Source organism: Talpa europaea (genome assembly GCF_964194135.1).
Source record: "Talpa europaea genome assembly, chromosome: X".
NCBI classification, from domain to species: domain Eukaryota; kingdom Metazoa; phylum Chordata; class Mammalia; order Eulipotyphla; family Talpidae; genus Talpa; species Talpa europaea.
In genome coordinates this window covers 50,192,989-50,216,799 of record NC_140081.1, presented here as the reverse complement: position 1 = coordinate 50,216,799, position 23,811 = coordinate 50,192,989, and the positions used below count along the sequence as shown (strand labels likewise).

The 23,811-nt window shown below is 38.4% G+C and overlaps 1 protein-coding gene and 1 pseudogene across 3 annotated transcripts in view; one reads left to right on the top strand and one right to left on the bottom strand.

Annotated features, from left to right (window-relative positions):
* ZDHHC15 (zDHHC palmitoyltransferase 15) overlaps positions 1-23,811 on the top strand; it is a gene marked incomplete at both ends in the record, with an annotated part of 101,142 nt that overhangs the window by 65,123 nt on the left and 12,208 nt on the right. For both annotated transcript variants that reach the window (XM_084259246.1, XM_084259245.1), the window contains 6 exons: positions 1,158-1,278; positions 2,888-2,957; positions 5,896-5,928; positions 6,669-6,789; positions 12,567-12,699; positions 14,141-14,267. In XM_084259246.1, coding sequence (XP_084115372.1) covers positions 1,158-1,278; positions 2,888-2,957; positions 5,896-5,928; positions 6,669-6,789; positions 12,567-12,699; positions 14,141-14,267 — 605 coding nt within the window. The remainder of the gene's footprint in view (positions 1-1,157; positions 1,279-2,887; positions 2,958-5,895; positions 5,929-6,668; positions 6,790-12,566; positions 12,700-14,140; positions 14,268-23,811) is intronic.
* On the bottom strand, positions 10,558-11,066 carry LOC311186942 (transcription factor BTF3-like; annotated as a pseudogene). The gene has a single exon. The product of its transcript is annotated as a transcription factor BTF3-like (transcript).

Here is a 23,811-nt window from a genome sequence, read left to right as displayed (position 1 = left end):
TCAAAGTGCACTTAAAGGAATTGAAAAAGAAAGCCATAGACTGATAGAAAATATTCAAAAAAGGGTTACTATACAAAATATAGAAAGAATTCCTATAAATCAATACTACAAAAAAGAATAACCCTATTATTTTTCTAGTGAAGAAAAAGCTGAATTGACATTTCACAGGAAGATACCCAAGTGGCAATAAATTCATGGAAAAGTGCTCTGTCAATATCATTACTAAAAATTAAAATCACAATAAGATATTCACACTAATAGTTAAAATTTAAAAGATTGGCAGCATTAAGTATTTGTACATTATTTAAGAAATTGGATTGTAAGGAGACTTAATTATTCTTATCAAGTACTTTTATACCAATCTTGTGAAATAGTATTATTCTATTTCACATTTCAAAACATTTGAATGTCTATTTCAAGACATTTGAGAATGTCTTATTTTCCCAAGTTATTTTTTACCTAATTTAGATGTAAAAGTGAGGTGTAAACTGAGGAAATCTGGCCAGAGAACCTTCTCTTTTTTACCTCTTCCTATTGTTTGGCACAAAGAGAAGAAAGCTTTCAGGTCTGTGTCACTTTGAAAAATTGTTGTTTTGTCTTCTGCAAACTAGCAAAAGTGTGGTATAAACATGGCAACAAGCTCCCATACCAGGCTAAAAATTTCTGAAATAGTGAGAACACCCAAATTTCTATTCATTTGCAAGATTACTATATGCAGAAATGTCACAAGCAGTCTCATTTACCTTCTCCAAGAGTGTCACATAGAAAAAAATACAACTTAATAACTAACATAGTTAGTCATCAACAGGATCCTGTTATACATCATATTATGGTATAACGGAGTGGAAAGGGCATCCATCAGGTGAATGGGACTTGGTTTTGCTACTTATTTGTTGAGTGAGTATAACCTTGAACAAGGTATTTAATCTCTCAAGTTTTACTTTATTTATAAAACAGCACTACCTATCTCAGAGTTATCAAGATTGAGATAAAAAAAACTAGATAATTGAGATAATTATCCAGAGAAAACTATAAGCTGAATTTGTTCCTGGACTTCAAGAGTAGATAACAAGTGTTTTCATCTAAATAGTTACTGTTGTTTTTAATCTTTTCTGTAAACCTTGGAAAATAAATCTTGTTTCTCATTCTGCCTCCAGTTCCATTTGTCCTATACAGATAAGGAGCGTTATGAAAATGAAGAGAGACCTGAAGTTCAGAAGCAGATGCTCATTGATATGGCCAAGAAGCTACCAGTTTACACAAGAACTGGGAATGGAGGTCAGTTCATCCAAAGTCAGCTGGAAGGGCAGATCAGCAAGCATCTCAGAAAGACTAACTCATACATATTTTTAGGCTAGTCCATTTATTTCTCTCTTCTGAAGAACAATGTGGAGTTTCCCCCAACATTTTATTATCAATTTTTTTTAAATATACACACAGATGGAAGAATTTCATAATAAATATCTGTATCCCCACCACTGGGTTCTACCACTTAACACTTTACTCAGTTGCTTTTTCACATATCTAACCACATATATCCCTCTCTTCATCATCTATCAGGCCATCTTATTTTTTTTTGACATATTTCAAAGTAAGTAGCAGATATCAGTATGCATCCACCTATTTATTTTGTCATTCTTTGTGGGCAAAATTTACATACAAAACCACACAAATTGTTATGTATTTCATTCCTTTTATTGCTGAGTATTATATCATTGTGTGCAATATATCAGTTTATTCATTTACCAGTTGAAGCACATTTGGGTTGTTTTCAGTTCTTAGCCATTTGAGTGAATTCACCATGATTATTCTTGTACAAGTATTGGTGCAGAGAGATGTCTTTATTTTCCTTGGGTAAATGTCCACAATGGAGTTTTACTCTTAGTTTTCATCTGTATGATTAGAAGAGTACTAGCTGTTCCTATCATCCTTCTTTTATTTTCTTAAATTTGTTTTAAATAGACTGGCTTTTTTTCTTAAAGATTTAGTTATTTATACAAGAACCAGGGTACAGTCAGAGGCACGGGAGGGTGAGAGGAATCACCAGTGATGGAGTGGGGAGCAAAACAGGTAGATGGACCGAAGACACTGCTGAGGGGAGCAGTGGGCGAGGCAGAAGAGGTCTGCTGTGCCATGTGGGTTTCTCCCTGGCTAGCCAGGGATCGAAGCGCACTGCAGAGGCTGCGGACACCTTCACAGCGCGGCGCTCAACTGCCTGTGCCACTGGGAAGGCCCCATCCTTCTTTTAAAATTTGAAAACCAAGGCTCATTTGACAAGTCATCCTAACATTTCTAATAAGGAAGATCCGGTTTCGAGGCTCTTGGAAATATTCTGTTAGACATTTAGACTAACATGTTCATTAATTTATCCAACAAGTTTTATTAAGATGCATATGACAATTGGGTTATTTTAATTTGGCCTGGGTATTAGATGGTATTAAGGACTTACTGCTATTTTTGTTAGGGTATTAATATAGTGATGGTCAGGGCTTTTTTTTTTAAGATTTATTTGTTAGGGTTTTTTTTTAAAGATTTATTTATTTATGCACGCAAGAGCTGGGGTGTAGGCCAGAGGTTCAGGGTAGGGTGAGAGGATTCACCAGAGACAGAGTGGGGAGCAGCAGAATAGGCAGAAATACACTGCTGAGGGGAGTCGCCGGCAAGACAGGAAAGGTCTGCAGCGCCATGTGGGTCACCTCCCTGGCTGGGGATCAAACTAGTGCTGCAGCCGCTGCGGATAGCTTCATAGTGCTAAGACTTAACCCCTTGCGCAACCAGGGAGGCTCATGTGGTTAGGACTTATAACAAAACCATTCAGATAGGCTAATAAGATAGATGTTACCATATTAAGCTCTAACTGGTACTAACCATCCTATTTTCCCTATAGCTGTACGATTCTGTGACCGATGCCATTTGATCAAGCCAGATCGCTGCCATCACTGCTCTGTCTGTGCCATGTAAGTGACAGCCATATTTTCCCCGGGTTGAGTTTGACTACTTGATAATTGCCTAGACAACAAATTGACTGACATGTAACATATAACCTAACATGTAACCAGGCCTAGATAAGAGCATTTCCCTTTGATCAAAATGAGCCAAAATATGCCAAAACCCTCACAGGGATGAATTAAACTATTCTAAAAATAGGAAATAAATAAATATATTTATTTATTTATTTTTATTTTTATATTCCCCATACAATTACAACCCCCTGATTTTGACCCCAATCCCTCCTTTCCGCGCCCCCCCCCAAAGTGTGTCTCTAGTTCATAGTTGTTTGATTTTGATTTTTTTCTTTCTTATAGTTATTCTTTTTCCTGGTCCCTTATTTAGGTTTTCTAGATTCCTGTTATGAGTGAGACCATCTGGTATTTTTCTTTTTATTTCTGGCTTATTTCGCTGAGCATGATCCCTTCCAGCTCCATCCATGTTGCTGCAAATTGCATGTGTTTATCTTTTTTGAAGGCTGAGTAATACTCCATTGTGTATATGTACCACATCTTCTTTATTCAGTCATCTATTTTTGGGCATTTGGGTTGTTTCCATAGCTTAGCTATTGTAAATAGTGCTGCTATAAACATAGGGGTGCAGGTGCTCTTTGGAATTAATGTTTCTGTGTCCTTTGGGTAAATACCTAGGAGTGGAATTATTGGATCATATAGAATCTCTATCTTTAGTAGGTTGAGGAATCTCCACACAGCTTTCCATAGTGGTTGGACCAGTTTGCACTCCCACCAGCAGTGCAGGAGAGTTCCTTTCTCTCCACACCCTCACCAACATTTGTTGTTGCTAGTTTTTTTAATATGTGCCATTCTCACTGGTGTGAGATGGTATCTCATTGTAGTTTTGATTTGCATTTCCCTGATTGCAAGTGATGTTGAACATTTTTTCATATGCCTGCTGGCCATTTGTATTTCCTCTTCAGAGAAGTTTCTTTTTAGCTCTTCTGCCCATTTTTTGACTGGATTAGGAAATAAATATATTTAAAATAAACATTTTAGGACTGTTTTAGATTTATAGAATTACTGTGAAGATAGTTCTTTTATGTCTCACACCCAGTTCCCCTACTATTAAACATTATACATTATTATGTTACTTCTGTTACAATTAATGAACCAATATTGATGCATTATTTTTAACTGAACTTCTTTACTTTTTCCTATGTTCTTTTATGTTTCAGGATCCCATTCAAGATACCGCAATACATTTAGATGACATGTCTTCTTAGGTTCCTCTCAGTTGTAATAGTTTCTCAAAATGTGCTTTTTTTTATATTCTTACTAGTTTTTAGGATTAATGATCAGGTATTTTGTGGAACGTCCCACAGTTGGGAGTTTTCTGATATTTTTCTTATTATTTTACTTGGATGGGTAATCTGTTTTGAGGAGAAAGACCAGAGAGGTAAAATACCATTCTCACCCTATCAAGGGTACATACTGTAAACATGACTCATCACTGTGATTTTAATCTTGATCACCTGGCTAAGGTAGTAGTTGTTCAATGTCTGTCCTGTGACATTACTCTTCCCCACCCCCTCCCTTTCACACTGTACTCTTTGGAAGGACATCACTTTGTACAATTCACACTGAAGAAATGAAGAGTTTTGCACCCCCTCCTTGAGGGCAGTTTTGGGAATTCTGCGTGGGATATTTGTTTCTTTCCCCTCATTTATTTATGTCAGTATAGAGGTTTGGATGTTCACTTTTATCTTTTTTTTTCCAAATTTGCTCTTATTTCTTTTTTTAATTTTTTTAATTTATATATATATATAAATATATATATATTGTTCATTTTTAAACAATGTTTGCTTCCCGCCCCCAAAGGGTAGTCCCCATAGTTTTATTCACCAGTTCACTCAATGCACCATCACTTTTATCTTTTGAGTTATATAAAGTTCAATAACAGTCAGTTTTGTTACTCAAATTGTTCCTGCTTTGTAAAATCCCATTTTTATGTTAATAAACATAGTCTTCATGTCTTTTTTTTTCTTGAGTGCTAATTACATCATATTTCTCTTACCCTCCACTCAAACACAGGGTATATCTATATGTTTTCTTCTGTACTTTTTTTTAAAAAAGATTTATTTATTTATGCATACAAGAGCTGGGATGTATGCCAGAGGTGCGGGGGGCAGGGGTGAGAGCATTCACCAGAGACAGAGTGGGGACAGAACAGGCAGACGGACTGAAATACACTGCTGAGAGGAGCAGTGGGCGAGACAGGAAAGGACTGCTGCGCCATGTGGGTATCTCCCTGGCCTGGGTTCAAACTGGCGCCACAGTGGCTACTGATAGCATGATAGCACTGTGTCACCAGAGAGGCCCCCCTTCTGTTCTTTTATTAAACTGAATTTTTAAAGATTTATTTGTTTATACAAGAACTGGGGTACAGTCAGAAGTGTGGGAGGGTGACAGGATTCACTAGAGACAGAGCAGGGAGCAGAACAGGCAGAAGGACCAAAATACACTGCTGAGGGGAGCAGCGGGCGAGAGAGGAGAGGTCTGCTGCACCATGTGGGAATCTCCCTGCCTGGCCAGGAATCGAACCAGTGCTGCAGAGGCTGCGGTGCTCAACCCGCTGTGCCACCGGGGAGATCCTATCAAACTGAATATTAAACAAACTGAGTAGAGATATCTTGGACCTTTTATTCCTATGTATCAATATCATAGGTGAACTTCTAGGCATATAACTTGCTATGAGCAAGTGTTGTGATTGGCTCTGTCTAGGAATAACTTGAGGACATATTAGTTTTGGAGTAGCTATCATGGAACCCTATAGGAATAATTATATTGGCACCATTTAAAAATGCTGGTGAGCTGTTGCATTCACAAATAATAGGTTACTTCTCCATTTTTATGGTCCCACTAACCACACTGTATTTCATTCCTTTTGTAGGTGTGTATTAAAAATGGACCATCACTGCCCTTGGTATGTACCTTTGATTCATTTTTCTCCTCTAAAAGGGTCAAAGTTACTCAGTATGTCTCCCTTCCTAAGTATAGTTGTAACTTGCCTGCTTGTGCTACCATAATTCACTGGATTTTATAGATGGGGTTGAGCAGCAGGAGAAGTATGCATTTTAAACAAGAATAAATATATTACCAAAGTTATGGTAGTGAAGGTCAGGTTCACAAGCTATTGATATTCTGTCCATTAGCTTTAGTAATTGGGTGTAGTGATGAAATAGAGCACAAATATATAGTTCTCTTTGACATTACAAAATTCAGTTGTTTTTAGCTGTCTTGACATTTGAAATACTCAAGATTGTTAATTCAACATATCTCCATATTTTTATGTCTTATCTAGAGAACCTGTCTGAAACCATCTAACTACAAAGAGAACATGTCACTATACTAAATGTAGCTGCTGAGATTATAGTAGGTTTTCATTGTTCAAAATCCAGTTCTGCTTGGGTGTGTCAGGAACCAGTCCAGAACTATTAGGTAGGCCAGGTGTCTCTGTGCTCAAAATGAAAGGCAAAACAAGTGAAACATGAACTTGTATTTCCAGTCTGCTCATAGCAAGGGACTTCTATTTCTGTTGAATAGATATGTAACATAAAATGAAGCAGCAAGAATATCAGGCATAAATGCTTAGTTCACTTATGTATCAGCGTATTCTCCATCAAAGGGTCCTGATTTCAAGTTAACTTTTCTTTTTTCTTATAGGGTTAATAACTGCATTGGATTTTCCAACTACAAATTCTTCCTTCAGTTCTTAGCTTATTCTGTTCTCTACTGCCTGTACATTGCTACAACTGTCTTCAGCTATTTCATCAAATACTGGAGAGTAAGTTTTAAAATGCCAAAATGTCTCACCCAGAAAAAACAGATACCTACTCCTATCTGTGACATCATTTACCTTACATTTTTTTCTATTTTGAAGTAACTAATACGGAAGTAACCAGCAGAGAAAACACCAAAATCAAGTTTCCATGTTAAATTTTCTGAGGTTTAGGAGGCTGTTGTTTAAAGATTCCATCATATATGAAAATCATGTTCAGGTCTTCAAGAACTTAACCTTTTGACTCTTCTTTGCAATATAATTCTGTAGCCAATTAAAAAAAAACACTTATCACCAATAATAGATTTGAAAAATCTTGAAACTAATTCTAAATCCTTAGTTTCCTAAGGAGGAAATGGTCTAAAAAAAACACTCCCTCATTGTTAGGAAATGCTTTCTAATTCCCAGTTTAAAGGAGAGTTGTAACATTCCTGCAGGACAGAAAGATTGATTTATCTTCACATATGACTGAAATGAAATGGGAATCTTACTTGCACTTTGTATGACAAGTACTGGGCTGGAATTAGGAGAACTGAGTTCTAATACTGGCTTTTTTACCTCCTTCACTGGCTTCATTGCCAGCACCAAATGAAACAGATATTGATAGTACTTTTGCCTTTCAAACTGTGATTCAAGTAATTACAATGAAATTTTTTAAAATCCTACTTTCACTTCTACTTGAAGATATCAATAATATACTGTCTATTTCTAAAAGAGTTGAAGGCAGATTTTCAGCTTGTGTATTTGTAAGGGTCAGGCAACATTATAATGAAATACTGGTGTTTTGTTTTTTTAATTTCGTACCAGTGGACTCCAGTTCCTATCTCGTCTCCACAACTCCTGTACAGTTACTGAAAAATCATGATGAGGGTTGTCCAAACAGAAACTGAAAAGCAAAAGACAGTTGTGGGCAGAGCTACTAGTTATTACTTGAGGAACTGCATAAGAATCTGTGTTCTAGCAATAGCTCATCTCAAGTCACAATGTAAAGTAGCAGAGAAAGAGCATGAATTCTGATATATAGACTATAATAAGTTGGAGAAAAAGGAGAAAGCAAGGTAGTGAGAATCTGAATATCTGAGAATATTTTAATGATTAATTAGTGCATTGATCCCTAATAGTGTAAAAAGTAGTGTAGAAAATTACAGTGATATGTGCTTTCCATTCTCCCTTCAACTTGCTCCATCAATTCAGATATTTAATAAATTTAAGAATAAAGAATTGTATAATGGCTGTCAAAATCTTCAATTCATACATGAAGTTTTTGTAATAAATTTTCACCAAGTACAAAATGCTTCACTGTAGGGTAAAGAAAATGTCAGGCTTTTCTGCCCTTCCGCCATCAGGATAGATGATGGATCCTTGTCCTGAATGCATGCCTGATGGCGGGCACCTGGAATAGGGTGTGGGCATAGGTAGATGGGATTCAGCTGAGCTAAGACTGTGCTTTTAAGGGCGGCGTCACGGGGACGCCAGTAGCAGCAGTAGAAGCCGAAAAAGAAGCCGAGAAGCAGCAGAACGAACGCTAGAGAGCCTAGATGGAGTGAAGACTTGCTGGGGGCTGGGAGGCCTGCCAGCCTCCCAGCCCCCCAGCCAGCACCCCTGCCTGCCATATGCCTGGTGAACCCCAAATAGAAAACCTGCAAAACTACTGAGGACTCTTGACTCCTCCTTGACCCGGTCTGCATGGGATCAGAGGACCTGCACAGCGTCCATTCCTGACCTTACATTCACCATTTTGTCATCACTTCTCCTTGGCCCTTTTCCACAGCACAGGGTCTATTTTCTATTGCGCAGGTTTCCATGACCTGTTTGGTTTTCCATTCACACACTGAACTTCCTGAAGGTAAAGAAAATCTACTGTATCCAATTCATCAGGAAAAATGTCAGCCTTGGTCTTCACTACAGACCTTACTTGGTCCTTGACACAGTAGGCTATTATTTAAGAACCACCTATTACTTTGTAAAGTAATAGTAAAGTGTTGCATTTCACACATTTTGCCATTGCCAATAATCAAACATCACAATGGCAGCCTGGTTCTGTAAGCTCTTTTCACTTTTAAAAGATGATACTTGGTTATGAATTAATCATCAGAAACGTGAGCATTCACAACAATCTCGGGTGAACATCCTTTTCCTATTTCCTCCTACTTTCTCCACAATAGACTAGTTCATGCCTGACAGATGAGCCATGAGGAAACCTGTCTTGGCTTGCCCACATAATGAAAAGGGCATTAATAATTCAGAGAAATGCTTCCTTGCAGTCCTTCCAAAGAGAACTTTGGCATGATTTAAAGATGCCTTTCTTAGTTTGAATTAAGTCTCCTCTTAAAATGAAAGTAAACACTGCCAGGTGTTTTTAAATCCATGTATCAAGGAGATAAGCTGTGCAGCAACCTCCATTTGTATGATTCTTGACAGTTTCAAAGCACTTTCATATTTATTATCCCCACCACAACCTTGTAAAGTAGGCAAAGCAGAAATTATTGGTATCGTTAAAGATGATAAAACTGAGACTCAAGTAGTTAAGTGACTTGATTAGGATCACCAGCTTTTAAGCTTCAAAGTCAGGCCTCAAACAGAAAAGTTTGACTCTAAGCCTAAGCCTGTGATCTTAGACATATACCATATTCTACTCCCCTTTATGGTCCTACGATGGGGAAGCTCTGGATCCTTTGGAATAAATAATTAAGAAGACCATCAGATCATGACTCAGTATTAATTTAAGGAGTAGCTACTTTGATAAGAAATTGATCTTTGCCTTACAAAAAAGATAGTAAGTACACCTCCCATACTGGAACCGTGGCTCTCCTCACAGAGGTTGTGTTTTATTTTAGAAACAAGATAATGGTATTATTCTCTCATTCCTATGAATTGTTTCTGGTGTCATTGCTTTAAATAATTTAGCTTGATTTTCTCCTGAGACAGTAATTTTGAACATCAGGCCATCACTCTTGTAGGGTAAGGAAAAATGTCAGGCTTTTCTGCCCTCCCGCCATCAGGATAGATGATGGATCCTTGAAGTCCTGAATGATGGCGGGCACCTGGAATAGGGTGTGAGCCTAGGTAGATGGGATTCACCTGGGCTGAGACTGTGCTTTGAAGGGCGGCGTCACGGGGACGCCAGTAGAAGCCGAAAGAGAAGCTGAGAGAGAAGCAAGAGAAGCAGAAGCAGAGAGAACGCCAGAGAGCCCAGCTAGAGTGAAGATTTGTTGGGGGCTGGGAGGACTGCCAGCCTCCCGGCCCCCCAGCACTCCTGCCTGCCATATGCCTGGTGAACCCCAATAAAAGACCTGCAAAAAGCCACTGAGAACTCTGACTCCTCCTTTACCCGGTCTGCTGGATCAGAAAACCTGCACTGTGTCCATTCCTGGACTTTACAACCCTCTTCTAAGAAAAATAAATATTCAGGACTTTATCGAGAGAAAATAGGGTAGATATGCTTTGACAGAGAGTTCTGTAAGAGTAATTGGGGGGAAGGAGACATCCAGCTCAGCTACCCAGGATGTGAACTGACATTGTATCTTTCCTTTTTGCCCAGTATTTTCTATTGCAAATTTATTTTTGTAACTATGCGAAGAACTTTGTTAACCTTAGGTTTTTTCAGCTTAATTAGTTGCAAAGAATGAATTGTGTATAAGCAAAAACTGAAAAGAGCTGCAGTGTCCAAGGGGCACAGGCATAAAAATATTCTAGATCTAGATTTTATCAGATTCATGAACAAAATTTTACATAAAAAGTTGTCATAATATAAAATAGCAGCTTCCAATAACTTCAACTTTTATTTTCATCAAAAGTGGGCTTATCCTTGGAAGCCCCATCAAAATTCTCTACAAAATTCGGTACTTCATCATCTTCCTCCTCTCCAGTAGCTAGTGGTGCCTTTCTGTCCACAGATTGTTTGGGCAGAGCTTCAACCAGTCTCTCCTTAAACTAGTCTGCACCAAGCTGGTTTAAGGGGCTGAGTAGCATTTCTGTCAGCTGCTTTATGTCAGCATGGCCTCTAATGGTGAAAGTGTTGGCTGCCAAAGATGCCTGAATTTTAAGTTGTTAAAGGTTGTTAAACCAAGGAACAGTGTTCCTTGGTTTGGGAACATATTTACCTCCTGAATACCAGGGATATTGTTTACCCCAATTTCTTTCGGAGAACTGAAGTTTTTTTATCATCTGCTGTAGGTGTTCTATGAAGCGCCTTCTTTCTCTGAGGGAGTTCCTTTCTCACAAGTGCACACTTGTGCCTGCAGTTTGGCAAGTTTCTACTGGTTCATGATAGTTTCTTTCATCTTGTTGGAGAATAAAAAGGGCTGAGTAGGGGGCTAGGGTTAGCACTCAGAGGGTCTCAGGCAGACCAGCTAGAGCCTATTGCCAATTTAAACATGAAAGATAAGTGAAATAAATGTGAGCTCTATAAACTAAAACGCACACAAAAAAGAGATTATGAAAGTAAAAACCCAGCCAAGCAAACACCACTACAAAAAAAACGGGGCACTTCAGATAAAAGTTCCTGAAGGTTGATATCCTGTGTAGATTCTTCTTGAGGCACTTGCCCCTCAAGCAAATTTCACCCAACTACCCCTCAGCTGAAAGCATCTGACTGGCTTACTTCCCTTTATCTTCATGTTTTAAACATATGCACTCTGAAAATTCCCAATGTTTCCTAATATCAAAATGAATTTAAAATCTCTAAGAAAATGATCTGTACTATCTGAATTTGCTTAGTATTTTCAAGCCCTAACTTTCTCCTTCTACCCCAAATAGATAATTTTCCTATTATGAAGGTCCACTTCAGTCAGGTAACATCTTTCATTTTATTACTCAAGAACATTTGGAAATATTTCAAAGCAGTTCATCCCACCAAAACAAAAGTCATTTTCTCAACTGCTCACTCCAAAATTAAAATGTCTGCTAAAATTCTCTTCAGAAGACAAAATGCCTCATGCTCTGGATGCTAAAGAATTTTAGAAAATTCTTTCTTTTCAAGGGCTGCTTGTAAAAAATAAGCTGGTGGGAAAAAACATACACTATAAAAACACTGGCAAGGATATAAAATAATGTACTTCAATAACAACCAAAAAAAGCTGACAAAATATGGAAAATAAGGTATCCTGGCTAATTATAAAAATCTTTACCCACCTACTTCTCCAAAGGCCTTTGAAATCCTGCTTAATTTTACCATGTAAACACCTGTTTCACAAGATGTAATATACTGGCACATTCTACTCCAATTATCAAACAACTACACAAAACTTTGCAGTAGCTTTAAAATCGGTCATAGTTTATAGGTAGAGCATTTGAAAAGTCTGCCTGTTTTGACTTCCTACATATATTTCAATATACATGCATCCAAGAAAAAATGACATGAAGTGTTCTAGGATGGCCTACTTTGAGACAAAAAGGGTGAACCATAGGAGGCTCATTAGTATCACCTGTACCAATAATTCATTTGTAAACTAAATGGAGCACAAATTTAAGATATAGCATGCCATTTATGATCTGAGCATACCCTTTTCACAATACCCTTTTCTAATTGGTACATTATATATTCTATTTTACACTGAACTACACTTAAGGATCCATTATAGGCTTTGTGGACTGAAGGCATGTCTATAATGAGGTATACTTATCAACAGAAAGAACTGTTTTATTAAAAATAGATTTTGTGAAAATATATTTTTAAATTACAGCTAGACATTTTATGCATATGAAAAAAGTGCTAACGTATAGATAAAAACTAGACAAGCCTTACCACTTTAATCTTTTGTTTCTGTTTATTAATTTTCTAGGGGGAATTGCCCAGTGTTCGCTCTAAATTCCATGTCCTTTTTCTCCTCTTTGTGGCCTGCATGTTTTTTGTCAGCCTTGTGATTCTCTTTGGTTACCATTGTTGGCTTGTCAGCAGAAACAAAACTACCTTAGGTAAGTCTTGATATTAAGACTAAGAAAAATACATCATTATATATCACAGTGACCACAGATTGTTCTCAAAGAAGAAAAAATTTCCAGTGTAGTGTTTTAGCTGCAGTGACATCCATTTTCTCCAAACTGACAACTATGACATTTTACCAAACTAGAGTGCCATAGTGAATGAAAACTTACAGACTAAGGAGAGTATTAGTGAGTGAAACCTCACCCCAAACCAAAAATAACCGTTGTTCTTTATAGTTCATATGGGGCTGTAGCTCCCCAGATTTATAACTCTAAAAGATTCCTAAAAGGTATTCACACAAGGAAGCAAATCAACAAATTGTTAAGTATCTACAATCATTAAGGAGTTGTGTAGGAACTATGAGAAAGATAAGCACAATGAATTAGTACGTCTCTAAAAAATGAGCACAAGAAATGAATTTTTTTTTCTCTGTTACTCTATAGGCTGTTATTAGGAGAACTATATTTCTGATGGATTCCAATACAATTGCTCATCTTTGTGAAATGAATTTTACATTGTTTACAAATCAGTGCATGAGGAGTGAGGAGAAAGTGTCCAAATGTTGAATGTGTAGCTAAGATAGATTTGAGGAAAGGTTAATGCAAAAGCTACTATAATTTTGGAGCTTATTTACTAGTAATGCTATCAGCTAAGATAATGTTTTCACTCATTTTGTAAACCATGTAGATGTAGCACTTTGTTGCTAGGGTGATTGATTAGCACATTTGGTTTAGAGATCAGCTGCAAAGTAGAAAAATAATAAAGCTTCATGATAACAGAGTCTGAAAACAAAGAACAAATGGGAAATGACGATATAGAGCCAGCATCCAACAGTGAAAGTGTTGGCTTAATGGGATAAATGTGTATCTAAAATAATGTGCATTAACATGCTCCAATTCCTCATAATCTTTGAGGTGATTATACTTCACCCATTGACATTTTACCTGGAATAAAATGTCCTTATTTTATAGGTTTCGTTGTGAACACCGTCTTTACTGAAATATTTCTAAACCAAATCCATGTTATTATCATCTCTTTGTGTCATTACTTTGGTCCCTGCTCTCACAGTGGAGATCATTTGGCTATTATTGCCACTTAGATTCAAATAAAGTGATATTAAATTTGTTTTCTCATTGCTTACATTCATCAATATAAAATACAAGCCACCCCCATGACTACTCAATTATTTTTACTGTAATATTTCTTCTACCTTTTTTTGAAAAAGTTCCAATTCTCTGTATTTAATATTACTTTGCATGAAGTATTATACTCATTTTGACTAAATAATTAGCAATAACTGAGAGAAACCTATGCTACCACAGCAAATAGATATTATAGAACCAAGTCACATTCATAGAGAACTGTAAAATTATGATAGTCCTGAAATTTGTTCCTTTTTCTTCATCTTTTCTTCCCCTTCTCTTTCCCTAGAGGCCTTCTGTACTCCAGTGTTTACAAGTGGCCCAGAGAAAAATGGGTTCAATCTTGGCTTCATCAAAAATATCCAACAGGTGTTTGGAGATAAAAAGAAGTTCTGGTTAATACCTATTGGGTCAAGGTAGGTACTTATTCCCACTGAAAGGTGTTGATGCTAGACCGTGCTTTGAAGTAGCAAGTTGAAGTTTGGCTGTAGTATGCAGCAGGTAAATCCAGATTGTTTTCCATAATGGTGGCACCAATTTACATTCCCATCAACAGTTTAATAGATTTCATTCTTTACATCCTCTCTGACACTTTTTGTTGGAAGTATTTTTAACATGTACCATTCTAATGGGTCACAGATGGTATCTCATTATAGTTTTAATCTGCCTCTGTATTAGGGGTGACAATGAACATTTTCTCATGCCTTTTGCCCTTCTGGATATCTTCTTTAGTGAATTGTCTGTTCATATCTGCTGCCCATGAATTTTTTTATGTATCAATATTTTGTATATTAATACCTTATCAATTGTATATTATGTAAGTATTTTTCCCATTCAGTATGGTGTCTATTAAGTCATCTTGAATTTTTTTTGCTGTATAGCAGCTTTTTAACTTGAAAAACCACAATTGTTCATTTTTGTTTTTAATTTCCTTGCCACAGGGGTTGAATCACTGAAAATATCTATCAATAATATCATGGAACATACCACCTATGTTTTCTTCTATGTATTTTATGTATTGGTCCACTTTTATATGTGTGGCTTTCCAACTACCCTAGCATCATTTATTAAAAAGACTCTTTTTCCTCATTTTGTGGTCACATACTGTATTAAGTATAATTTTGATCTTTGTCATTTTATTGACAGTTGACTTGTGTTCCAAGATATGGACTATTCTTGAAAATGTTCCATTTGCACTTGAAAAAAGTGTGCATGCTCTGATTTTGGGGTGTTTTCTAGATGTCTCTTAGACCTATTTGACCTAACTTCTCATTAAAGGTTATTGCTTCCTTATCTATTTTTGTCTTGCTGATCTGTCCATTGTGGTAAGTGGTGTACTAAAGTCCTCTAGTATTATTGTGTTGTTATTAATATCTTTTTATTTCTATGATTGTCTAATGTATCTCGATTCCTTAAAATTCGGGGTTTATATATTTGTGAGTGTTATATCTTCTTATTGCATTAAACCCTTAATCATAATATAGTGTCCTTCTCCATCTCTTATTGCCATTCTTAATTATAAGTTTACTTTGTCAGATTAAAGTGCAGTTGTTCCCCATGACTTCTGGGCCTTTTGGCTAAGATCAAGTGTAAAGTGTAGTTTTTCCTGTTTTTTTTTTTTTTTTTGTTGTTGTTGTTGTTGTTTTTTTGTTGCCCTTTGCTTATATAACTGTCTTCCAGACTTTAAATCTATGTTTGTCTTTGCTGGTAAGGTGAATTTATTGTAAATAGCAGAAGATTGGCCATGTTTTGAAATCCATTAAGCCACTCTACATCTTTTGACTGGTGAGCTCAGGCCATGAAAGTTTAAAGTGATTATTGAGACAGAAGTGCTCATTGCCATTTTGTATTTTCTTCTTTTGGTTTGTCATTTTTATTTTTTGAGGGTTTCCTGTTTTGTTTAAGTTATAATTTCATTGTCTTATGTGTCATTCCTAATATTTTTTTGTTTGATGTTAGTATATAATGGGCTATTTGTGTGACCCATTGGACACTGTGGTCTCTGAGGATTCTGATGGGCCACATTGCTACTTTCTTCCACCATGTTAAGTGATTTAGGTATGTGTTGCCTTGATATTTGCTGTTCTGTTGCTTCGTAATAATCCCTTTTGGATTTCTTTCATGTGCAACTTGGCTCTTTTAAATCCAGAAAATAAATTCTTTTACTTTTTGTTTTTCATTGAAGCTCCTTACTCTTCCTTCTGTCTTGAATGTCAATCTTGCTGGGTAAAGGATTCTGGGCTGGAAGCCTTTTTTCTTTACGTGCTTTAAATAACTCCTTCCAGCCTCTTCATTCCTTAATGTTTTTACTAAAAAGTCCACTGATACTTTGATTGATGTTCCTTATAGGTTACCTTGATGTTTTAAATATGTTCTCCTATTGTTGATTCTCAGCAGGTTTATTTTAATGTGCCTGTAGGGTAAGGGAAAAAAGTATCAGGCTTTTCTGCCCTCCCAACATTAGGATTGATGATGGATCTCTGCGGTCCTGAATGCTTGCCTGATGGCAGGCACCTGGAGTGGGGTGTGGGCATGCTAAGTGGGTAGACCTGGGCTGAGAGACTGAGCTTATAAGGACGGCGTCACAGGGACGCCAGGAGAGAAGAGAGCAGAAGAGAACGAAAGAGCGAAAGGAGCAGAGAAGGAAAGGCCATGAGAGAATGCCGGAGAACCTGCTGTGTATCAGGTAAATCCCAAAAAAAGGCTAAAAAGCCCCTGAGATCTCCAGGACTCTTTTTTTCTTACCCCATCTGCTCAGATCATAGAAAACCTGCTCTGGCCTTTCCTGCCCCTACAGTGCCCTAGTGTGTGTTTGTCTGGTTTTGGTTTTATTTTATTTGGATCTTTTGGATCACAGTGTCTGGTTTATTTCCCAAATTTAAATGGTTTTCAGTAATTTTTTCAGGAATTATTTCTTTGAATGATTTCTCTATGCCTATCTCTTCTCCTTCTAAGACTTCCATGGTATGTATGTTATTTCTTTTTAAGTTGTCCCAGAGGGCTCTTACACTATTTTGAATTTTTTTAAAGATTTATTTATTTATTTATACAAGCACTGGGTACAATCAGAAGTGCGGGAGGGTGAGAGAAATCACCAGCGCCAGAGCGGGGAGCAGAGCAGGCAGACTGACGAAGTACACTGCTGAGGGGAGCAGCAGGCAGCGGAGAGATCTGCGCGCCATGTGGGACCCTCCTCCGTTGGCCGGGGAGCAGCCAGGGATCGAACCGGCGCTGCAGAGGCTGTGGGAAGCTTCTCAACCCAGTGCTCAACCGCTGCGCCACTGGGGAGGCCCACTATTTTGAATTTTTTAATTATTTTTTCTCTACATAGTTCAATTGATGTGTTCTCCAACATTGTGTTTGTGAGCGCATTAATTCTCTCCATTGCTTGTTTGCTGCTATTGAGGCCCTCAATTGTATTTTTTTTTTTTTGTGGGACCCTCGCTGGCGGCCAGGGAATGAACTGGCGCTGTAGAGGCTGCGGATAGCCTGAATTCCCAGCGCTCAACCACTGCGCAAACAAGGAAGGCCCTCAATTGTATTTTTTTAATCTAAATTTACATTTTGTAAGATAAATTTTATTTTTATATTTCCCATACAATTGCAACCCCCTTATTTTGACCGCAATCCCTCCCCGCCCCGCCCCCCACACCTCATAGAGTGTCTCTGGTTCATAGTTTTTTGTTGATTTTGATTTTCACTTTCTTATAGTTATTCATTTTCCTGGTCCCTTATTTAAGTTTTCTAGATTCCTGCTATGAGTGACACCATCCAGTATTTTTCTTTTTCTTTCTGGCTTATTTCGCTGAGCATGATCCCTTCCAGCGCCATCCATGTTGCTGCAAATTGCATGTGTTTATCTTTTTTTGAATGCTGAGTAAATATTTCATGGTGTATATGTACCACATCTTCTTGATCCAGTCATCTATTTCTGGGCATTTGGGTTGTTTCCAAAGCTTAGCTATTGTAAACAGTGCTGTTATAAACATAGGGGTGCAGGTGCTCTTTAGAATTGATGTTTCTGTGTCTTTTTGGTAAATACCTGGAAGTGGAATTGCTGGATCATATGGAAGCTCTATGTTTAGTAGGTCCAGAAATCTCCACACAGCTCTCCATAGTGGTTGGACCAGTTTGCACTCCCACCAACAGTGCAGGAGAGTTCCTTTTTCTCCACACCCTCGCCAACATTTGTTGTTGCTAGTTTTTTTAATATGTGCCATTCTCACTGGTGTAAGATGGTATCTCATTGTAGTTTTGATATGCATTTCCCTGATTACAAGTAATGTTGACCATTTTTTTCATATGCCTGTTGGCCATTTGCATTTCCTCTTCAAAGAAGTTTCTTTTTAGCTCTTCTGCCCATTTTTTGACTGGATTATTTTCTTTGTTGTAGTTGAGTCTCATCAGCTCTTTGCAAATTTTTGTTACCAGTCCTTTATCATTAGTGTTGTGTGCAAAAATGTTCTCCCAGTCGGTGGGGTTTCTCTTTGTTTTGGTTATTGTCTCTTTTGCTGTGCAGAAGCTCTTTTATTTGATGTAGTATCACTGCTTTGGGTTATGTGTCTGTAAAGATGTCTTTGATGTGCATATCATGTAGTGTTTCGCCTATATTTCCTTCTATGTATTATATGGTTTCAGGTCTTATGTCTACTTCTTTAATCCCTTTTGAGTTGATTTTTGTGTATGGTGTGAGGTAGTGGTCAAGCTTCATTCTTTTGCATGTGGCCACCCAGTTTTCCCAACACCATTTATTGAAGAAACTTTCTTTGCTCCAATGCATAGACTTTGCTCCATAAATCTGTGGGTTTATTTCTGGATTTTCTATTCAATTCCATTGGTCTGTGTGTCTGTTCTTGTTCCAATACCATGCAGTTTTGATGATTATGGCTTTGTAGTATAGTTTGAAGTCTGGGCGTGTGATGCCTCCATTCCCTTCTTGTTTTTTCAGGAGAGCTTTGGCTATTTGAGGTATTTTGTGATTCCATATGAATTTCATCAATAATTGTTCTATTTCTTTGAAGAATGACATTGAAATTTTCATTGGAATAGCATTGAATCTGTATATTGCTTTTGGTAGGATGGCCATTTTAATAATGTTTATTCTTCCAACCCATGAGCAGGGGATGTCTTTCCATTTCTTTGTGTCTTCTTCTATTTCTTTTAACAGTGTTTTATAGTTTTATTTCTATAGGTCCTTTACCTCTTTTGTTAGATTTATTCCCAAGTATTTGATTTTTTTTTTGTTGTTTTGATAATAAAAGGGATGGTTTTCTGATTTCTTCTTCTTCAGATTTATTGTTTGTGTATAGGAACGCTACTGACTTTTGCGTGTTGATTTTTGTATCCTGCCACTTTACTGAACTGATGAGTTGAATTAGTTTTTCTGTGGAGTTTTGGGGGTTCTCTATGTGTATTATCATATCATCTGCAAATAGTGATAGTTTGACTTCTTCTTTTCCTATTTGGATTCCTTCTATGTCTTTCTCTTTTCTTGCTGCTCTGGCTAGGACTTCCAGTATTATATTGAAAAGCAGTGGTGAGGGTGGACATCCTTGTCTTGTTCAGATCTTAATGGAAATGCTTTCAGCATTTCGCCATTGAGAATGATACTGGCTGTTGGCTTGTCATATATGGCCTTTATGATGTTGAGGTATGTTCCTTGTATTCCAAGAATTTCAAGGGCTTTTATCATGAATGGGTGTTGCACTTTGTCGAAAGCTTTCTCGGCATCTATGATATTATCATATGGTTTTATATTTCTTTTTGTTGATGTGTTGGATAACGATGATTGATTTTCGGGTGTTGAACCATCCTTGTGTCCCTGGCATGAATCCTACTTGGTCGTGGTGAATTATCTTATGGATACATTGTTGGATTCTGATAGCTAAAATTTTATTGAGGATTTTTGCATCAGTGTTCATTGGGGAGATTGGCCTGTAGTTTTCCTTTTTTGTGTTGTCCTTGTTCGGTTTTGGTATTATTGTAATGTTGGCTTCATAGAATGTGTTTGGTATTGTCCCTTCCTTCTCAATTTTTTGGAAGAGTTTGTGAAGGATAGGCACTAATTCGTCTCTGAATGTTTGGTAGAATTCATTTGTAAATCCATCAGGTCATGGGCTTTTGTTTTTGGGGAGGTTTTTGATTACCATTTCAATTTCGCTGCTGGTAATTGGTCTGTTTAGGTGTTGTATTTCTTCTTTATCTAGCTTTGAGTGATTGTAGAGTTGTAGGAATTTGTCCATCTCCTCTAGATTGTTGAACTTGTTTCCATATAACTGTTCATAGTAGTTACTGTTATTCTTTTGATTTCTGCTGTGTCCATTGTGATTTCTCCTCTTTCATTTATGATCCTGTTTATTTGTGCTTTCTCCCTTTTTTCCTTTGTGAGCCTGGCTAGGGGTTTGTCTATTTTATTGATTTTTTTGAAGAACCAGCTCTTGGTTTCATTGATCTTTTGGATTGTTTTTGTAGTTTCAATTTCATTTATTTCTGCTTTGTTTTTTATTATTTCTTTTCTTCTAATGGTTTTGGGTTTTTTTTTGTTGTTCTTTTTCTAGATCTTTGAGCTTCGAGGTTAGGTTGTTTCTTTGAGTTCTTTGTTGTTTCTTGATGTGAGCCTCTATTGCTATATATTTTCCTCTTATTACTGCTTTTGCTGCATCTCATACATTTAGGAAATTGGTGTCCTCCTTGTCATTCAATTCAAAGAATTTTTTAACTTCTTCTTTGATATCCTCATTAGTCCAGTGGTCTTCCAGTAGTGTGGTTTTCAATCTCCATGAAGTAGGAGAGTTCCTTGCCTTCTTTTTATGGTTTATTTCTAGTTTGATGCCTTCATGGTCAGAAAAAATGGTTGGTATGATTTCAATCTTGGTGTATCTGTTGATGTTTGTCTTGTGTCCCAGTATGTGATCGATCCTGGAGAATGATCCGTGATGCTTGAGAAAAATGTGTACTCTGTTTTTTTGGGTTTAATGTTCTATAGATGTCTGTTAATCCCAATCGCTCTCGGTCCTTATTTAGAGCTTTAGTGTCTTTACTTATTTTTTTGTCTTGTTGATCTATCCATTGTTGATAGTGGAGTGTTGAAGTCTCCCTCTACATATGTGTTTTATCTGATGTCTGTTTTCAGAGATGACAATAGTTGTCTGATATATTTTGGTGCTCCTTCGTTTGTTGAATATATGTTAATGAGTATTATTTCTTCTTGAAGTTGTCCCCTTGATCATAATGTAGTGACCGTTGGGGTCTCTTTTTATCTTTTTGAATTTGAAATCTGTTTTAATCTGATATAAGTATAGCTGTTCCTGCTTTCTTTTTTGGTCCATTTGCTTGTAGGATTGTTTTCCATCCTTTAACTTTGAGTCTATTTTTATCTTTTGTAGCTAAATGTGTTTCCTGGAGACAGCAAAAGGTTGGGTTTTGTTTCTTAATCCAGCCTGCGACTCTGTGTCTTTTTATTGAAGAGTTTAGTCCATTTACATTTAGAGTTAATATTGATATGTTAGCATCTGCATTTGCTATTGTGTTTGTCTTTCCTTTGATTATATTTATTCTTTTAATGACTTTTTTTTTTTTGGCCTTCTTTCGTTGTTATTCATCCCTCTGAGGTTCTGGCTTTAGGACTCCTTGTAGTATTTTTTGGAGTGGGGGTTTAGTCGTAATGAAATTCCAGAGTTTCTGTTTGTCTGGGAAGGCCCTTATTCTTTCTTCATAGAGGAAGGAGAGCTTTGCGGGATAGAGTATTCTTGGTTAGCATCTGTTTACTTGGAGTCTGTTGACTATGTCCCTCCACTCTCTCCTTGCCCGTAGTGTTTCTTCAGAGAAGTCTAATGTCAGCCTGATTGGCTTTCCTTTGTATGTTATCTGTTTCTTCCCTCTTGTCAGCTTCATTATTTTTTCCTTGTCCTGGATTCTTGGGAGCTTTACTATTATGTGTCTTGCTGTATTTTTCCTCTCATCGTGGAAGTTTGGTGTTCTTCTTGCTGCTTGTATATTAATTTTCAGCTCCTTCTTCACGTTTGGGAAGTTCTCTTCAATTATCTCCTTGAATATTTTCTCTATTCCTACATCTCTCTCCTCTCCTTCTGGTTTTCCTATAACTCTTATATTTCCTTTCCTCATGGAGTCAGATGGTTCCCGAAGTCTTTCTTCGGTCTTTTTCCTTCATACTTCTCTTTCCTTTTCTGTTTTGGTTCTTTTTATTTCTGTGTCTTCAAGAGTACTTATTTGTTCTTCCATTTCATCTATTCTGCTTTCATTGCTTTTCCCAGAGTTCTTTAGTGCCTCCATTAATTCTTTGATCTCCTGCATTTCTTTTACTTCCCTCTTTAGGGACTCAATGTCATTCTTCTGATCATTGTTTATTTTTCCCTTATCATTGTTTTCCTTTATGACTTCTGTCAGTTTTTTAATCATGGCAATTTTAAATGCTCTTTCTGGAAGGCTCAGAGTTCTTCCAAGTTACTGTCGTTGCAATCTGGTGGGTGGTTTTCTTTTTGTGGTGTGCTTTTTTCCTGAGGAGTTGCTAGGTTGCGTGTGGTTCTTCTACTCCCTACTGTCTGTTTTCTAATTTGCCGTATGCATTGGGACACTGTGTTGCTGGGACTGGCCTGCCTCTTGGGTGAACTTCTCTGCTCCCCTCTGGCTCCTCTGGGAACCATCTGTCGGTTTCAAGCAGACTTTACTGAAGAAAGGTCCCTGTTCTAAAATGCCGATGTGGGGACACACTCCCTTGTGCGCCTGGTCTTTCCCGGCGGTGGGTTCCCGCTCCCTCTCTGGGCTCGGACTGCAGGCCAGAAGGGGCCCGGCATCGGCAAATTTCCCAGCTCACCTCTGGCTCCTCCGGAAGCCTTCTGCTGGTTTCAGGCAGTCTTTACTGAAGTAATGTCCCTGTTCTAAAATGGTGATGTGGGACGCACTCCCTGTGGGCCTGGTCTGCCCCAGCGGTCGGTTCCCGCTCCCCCTCTTGGCTCAGACTGCTGGCCAGAAGGGGCCTGGCATGGGCAAACTTCTCAGCCCACCTCTGGCTCCTCTAGGAGCCTTCTGCTGGGTTCAGGCAGTGTTTACTGGAGAAATGTCCCTGTTCTAAAATGTCAATGCAGGATGCACTTCCTGCGCGCCCGGTCTGCCCCAGTGGTGGGTTCCCGCTCTCCCTCTGGGCTCAGACTGCTGGCCAGAAGGGGCCTGGCATGGGCAAACATCTCAGCCCACCTCTGGCTCCTCCGGGAGCCTTCTGCTGGGTTCAGGCAGTGTTTACTGAAGAAATGTCCCTGTTCTTAAATGGCAATGTGGGACGCACTCCCTGCGCGCCCAGTCTCAGGCACACTCTTCTGCGTGCCTGGTCTGCCCCAGACATGGGTGCCTGCTCCCCCTCTGGGCTTGGACTGCTGGTCAGAAGGGGCCTGGTGTGGGTGAACTTCCCAGCTCACCACTGGCTCCTCAGGGAGCCTTCTGCTGGTTTCAAGCAGTCTTTACTGAAGAAAGGTCCCTGTTCTATGGGGTGTTGGTGATTTTTTTTTTCTGGTCGCTGGGTGGTGCCAGAGATCTCTCCTCGTGTCCTTGGGGAGCTGTTTTTTTCACCCCGTGGGACGGGGAACAGAGTGGGAGTGGTGGGGAAAGCCTCAACAGCTTTGGGGTGCTGTGTCTGCCTTGTGCCCCACCGTCGTGGGGAACCCACGCCCCAAATTTCGTGCCCCGGCTCTCAGTTCCAAAGCCCTCAGGTCCAGGTCGTGGGCTGTAGCCCAGTTCAGTGTCCGCAGAAATGGCGCCTTTTGCACCCCGCTCCTGTGTCCGCTCACCTGGTTTCTGATTACTCAGTGAGGGACAGTCACCTCAGTGAGGCCCCCGCACGTCTCCCCGCAAGCCTAGGTCACAGGCATGGGGACCTGGGCAGCCGCAATCCGCGTTTGCTTTTCAAGCACGCAGCTTTTCTGCACAAGCTTACGGGCTGGCCTGGGG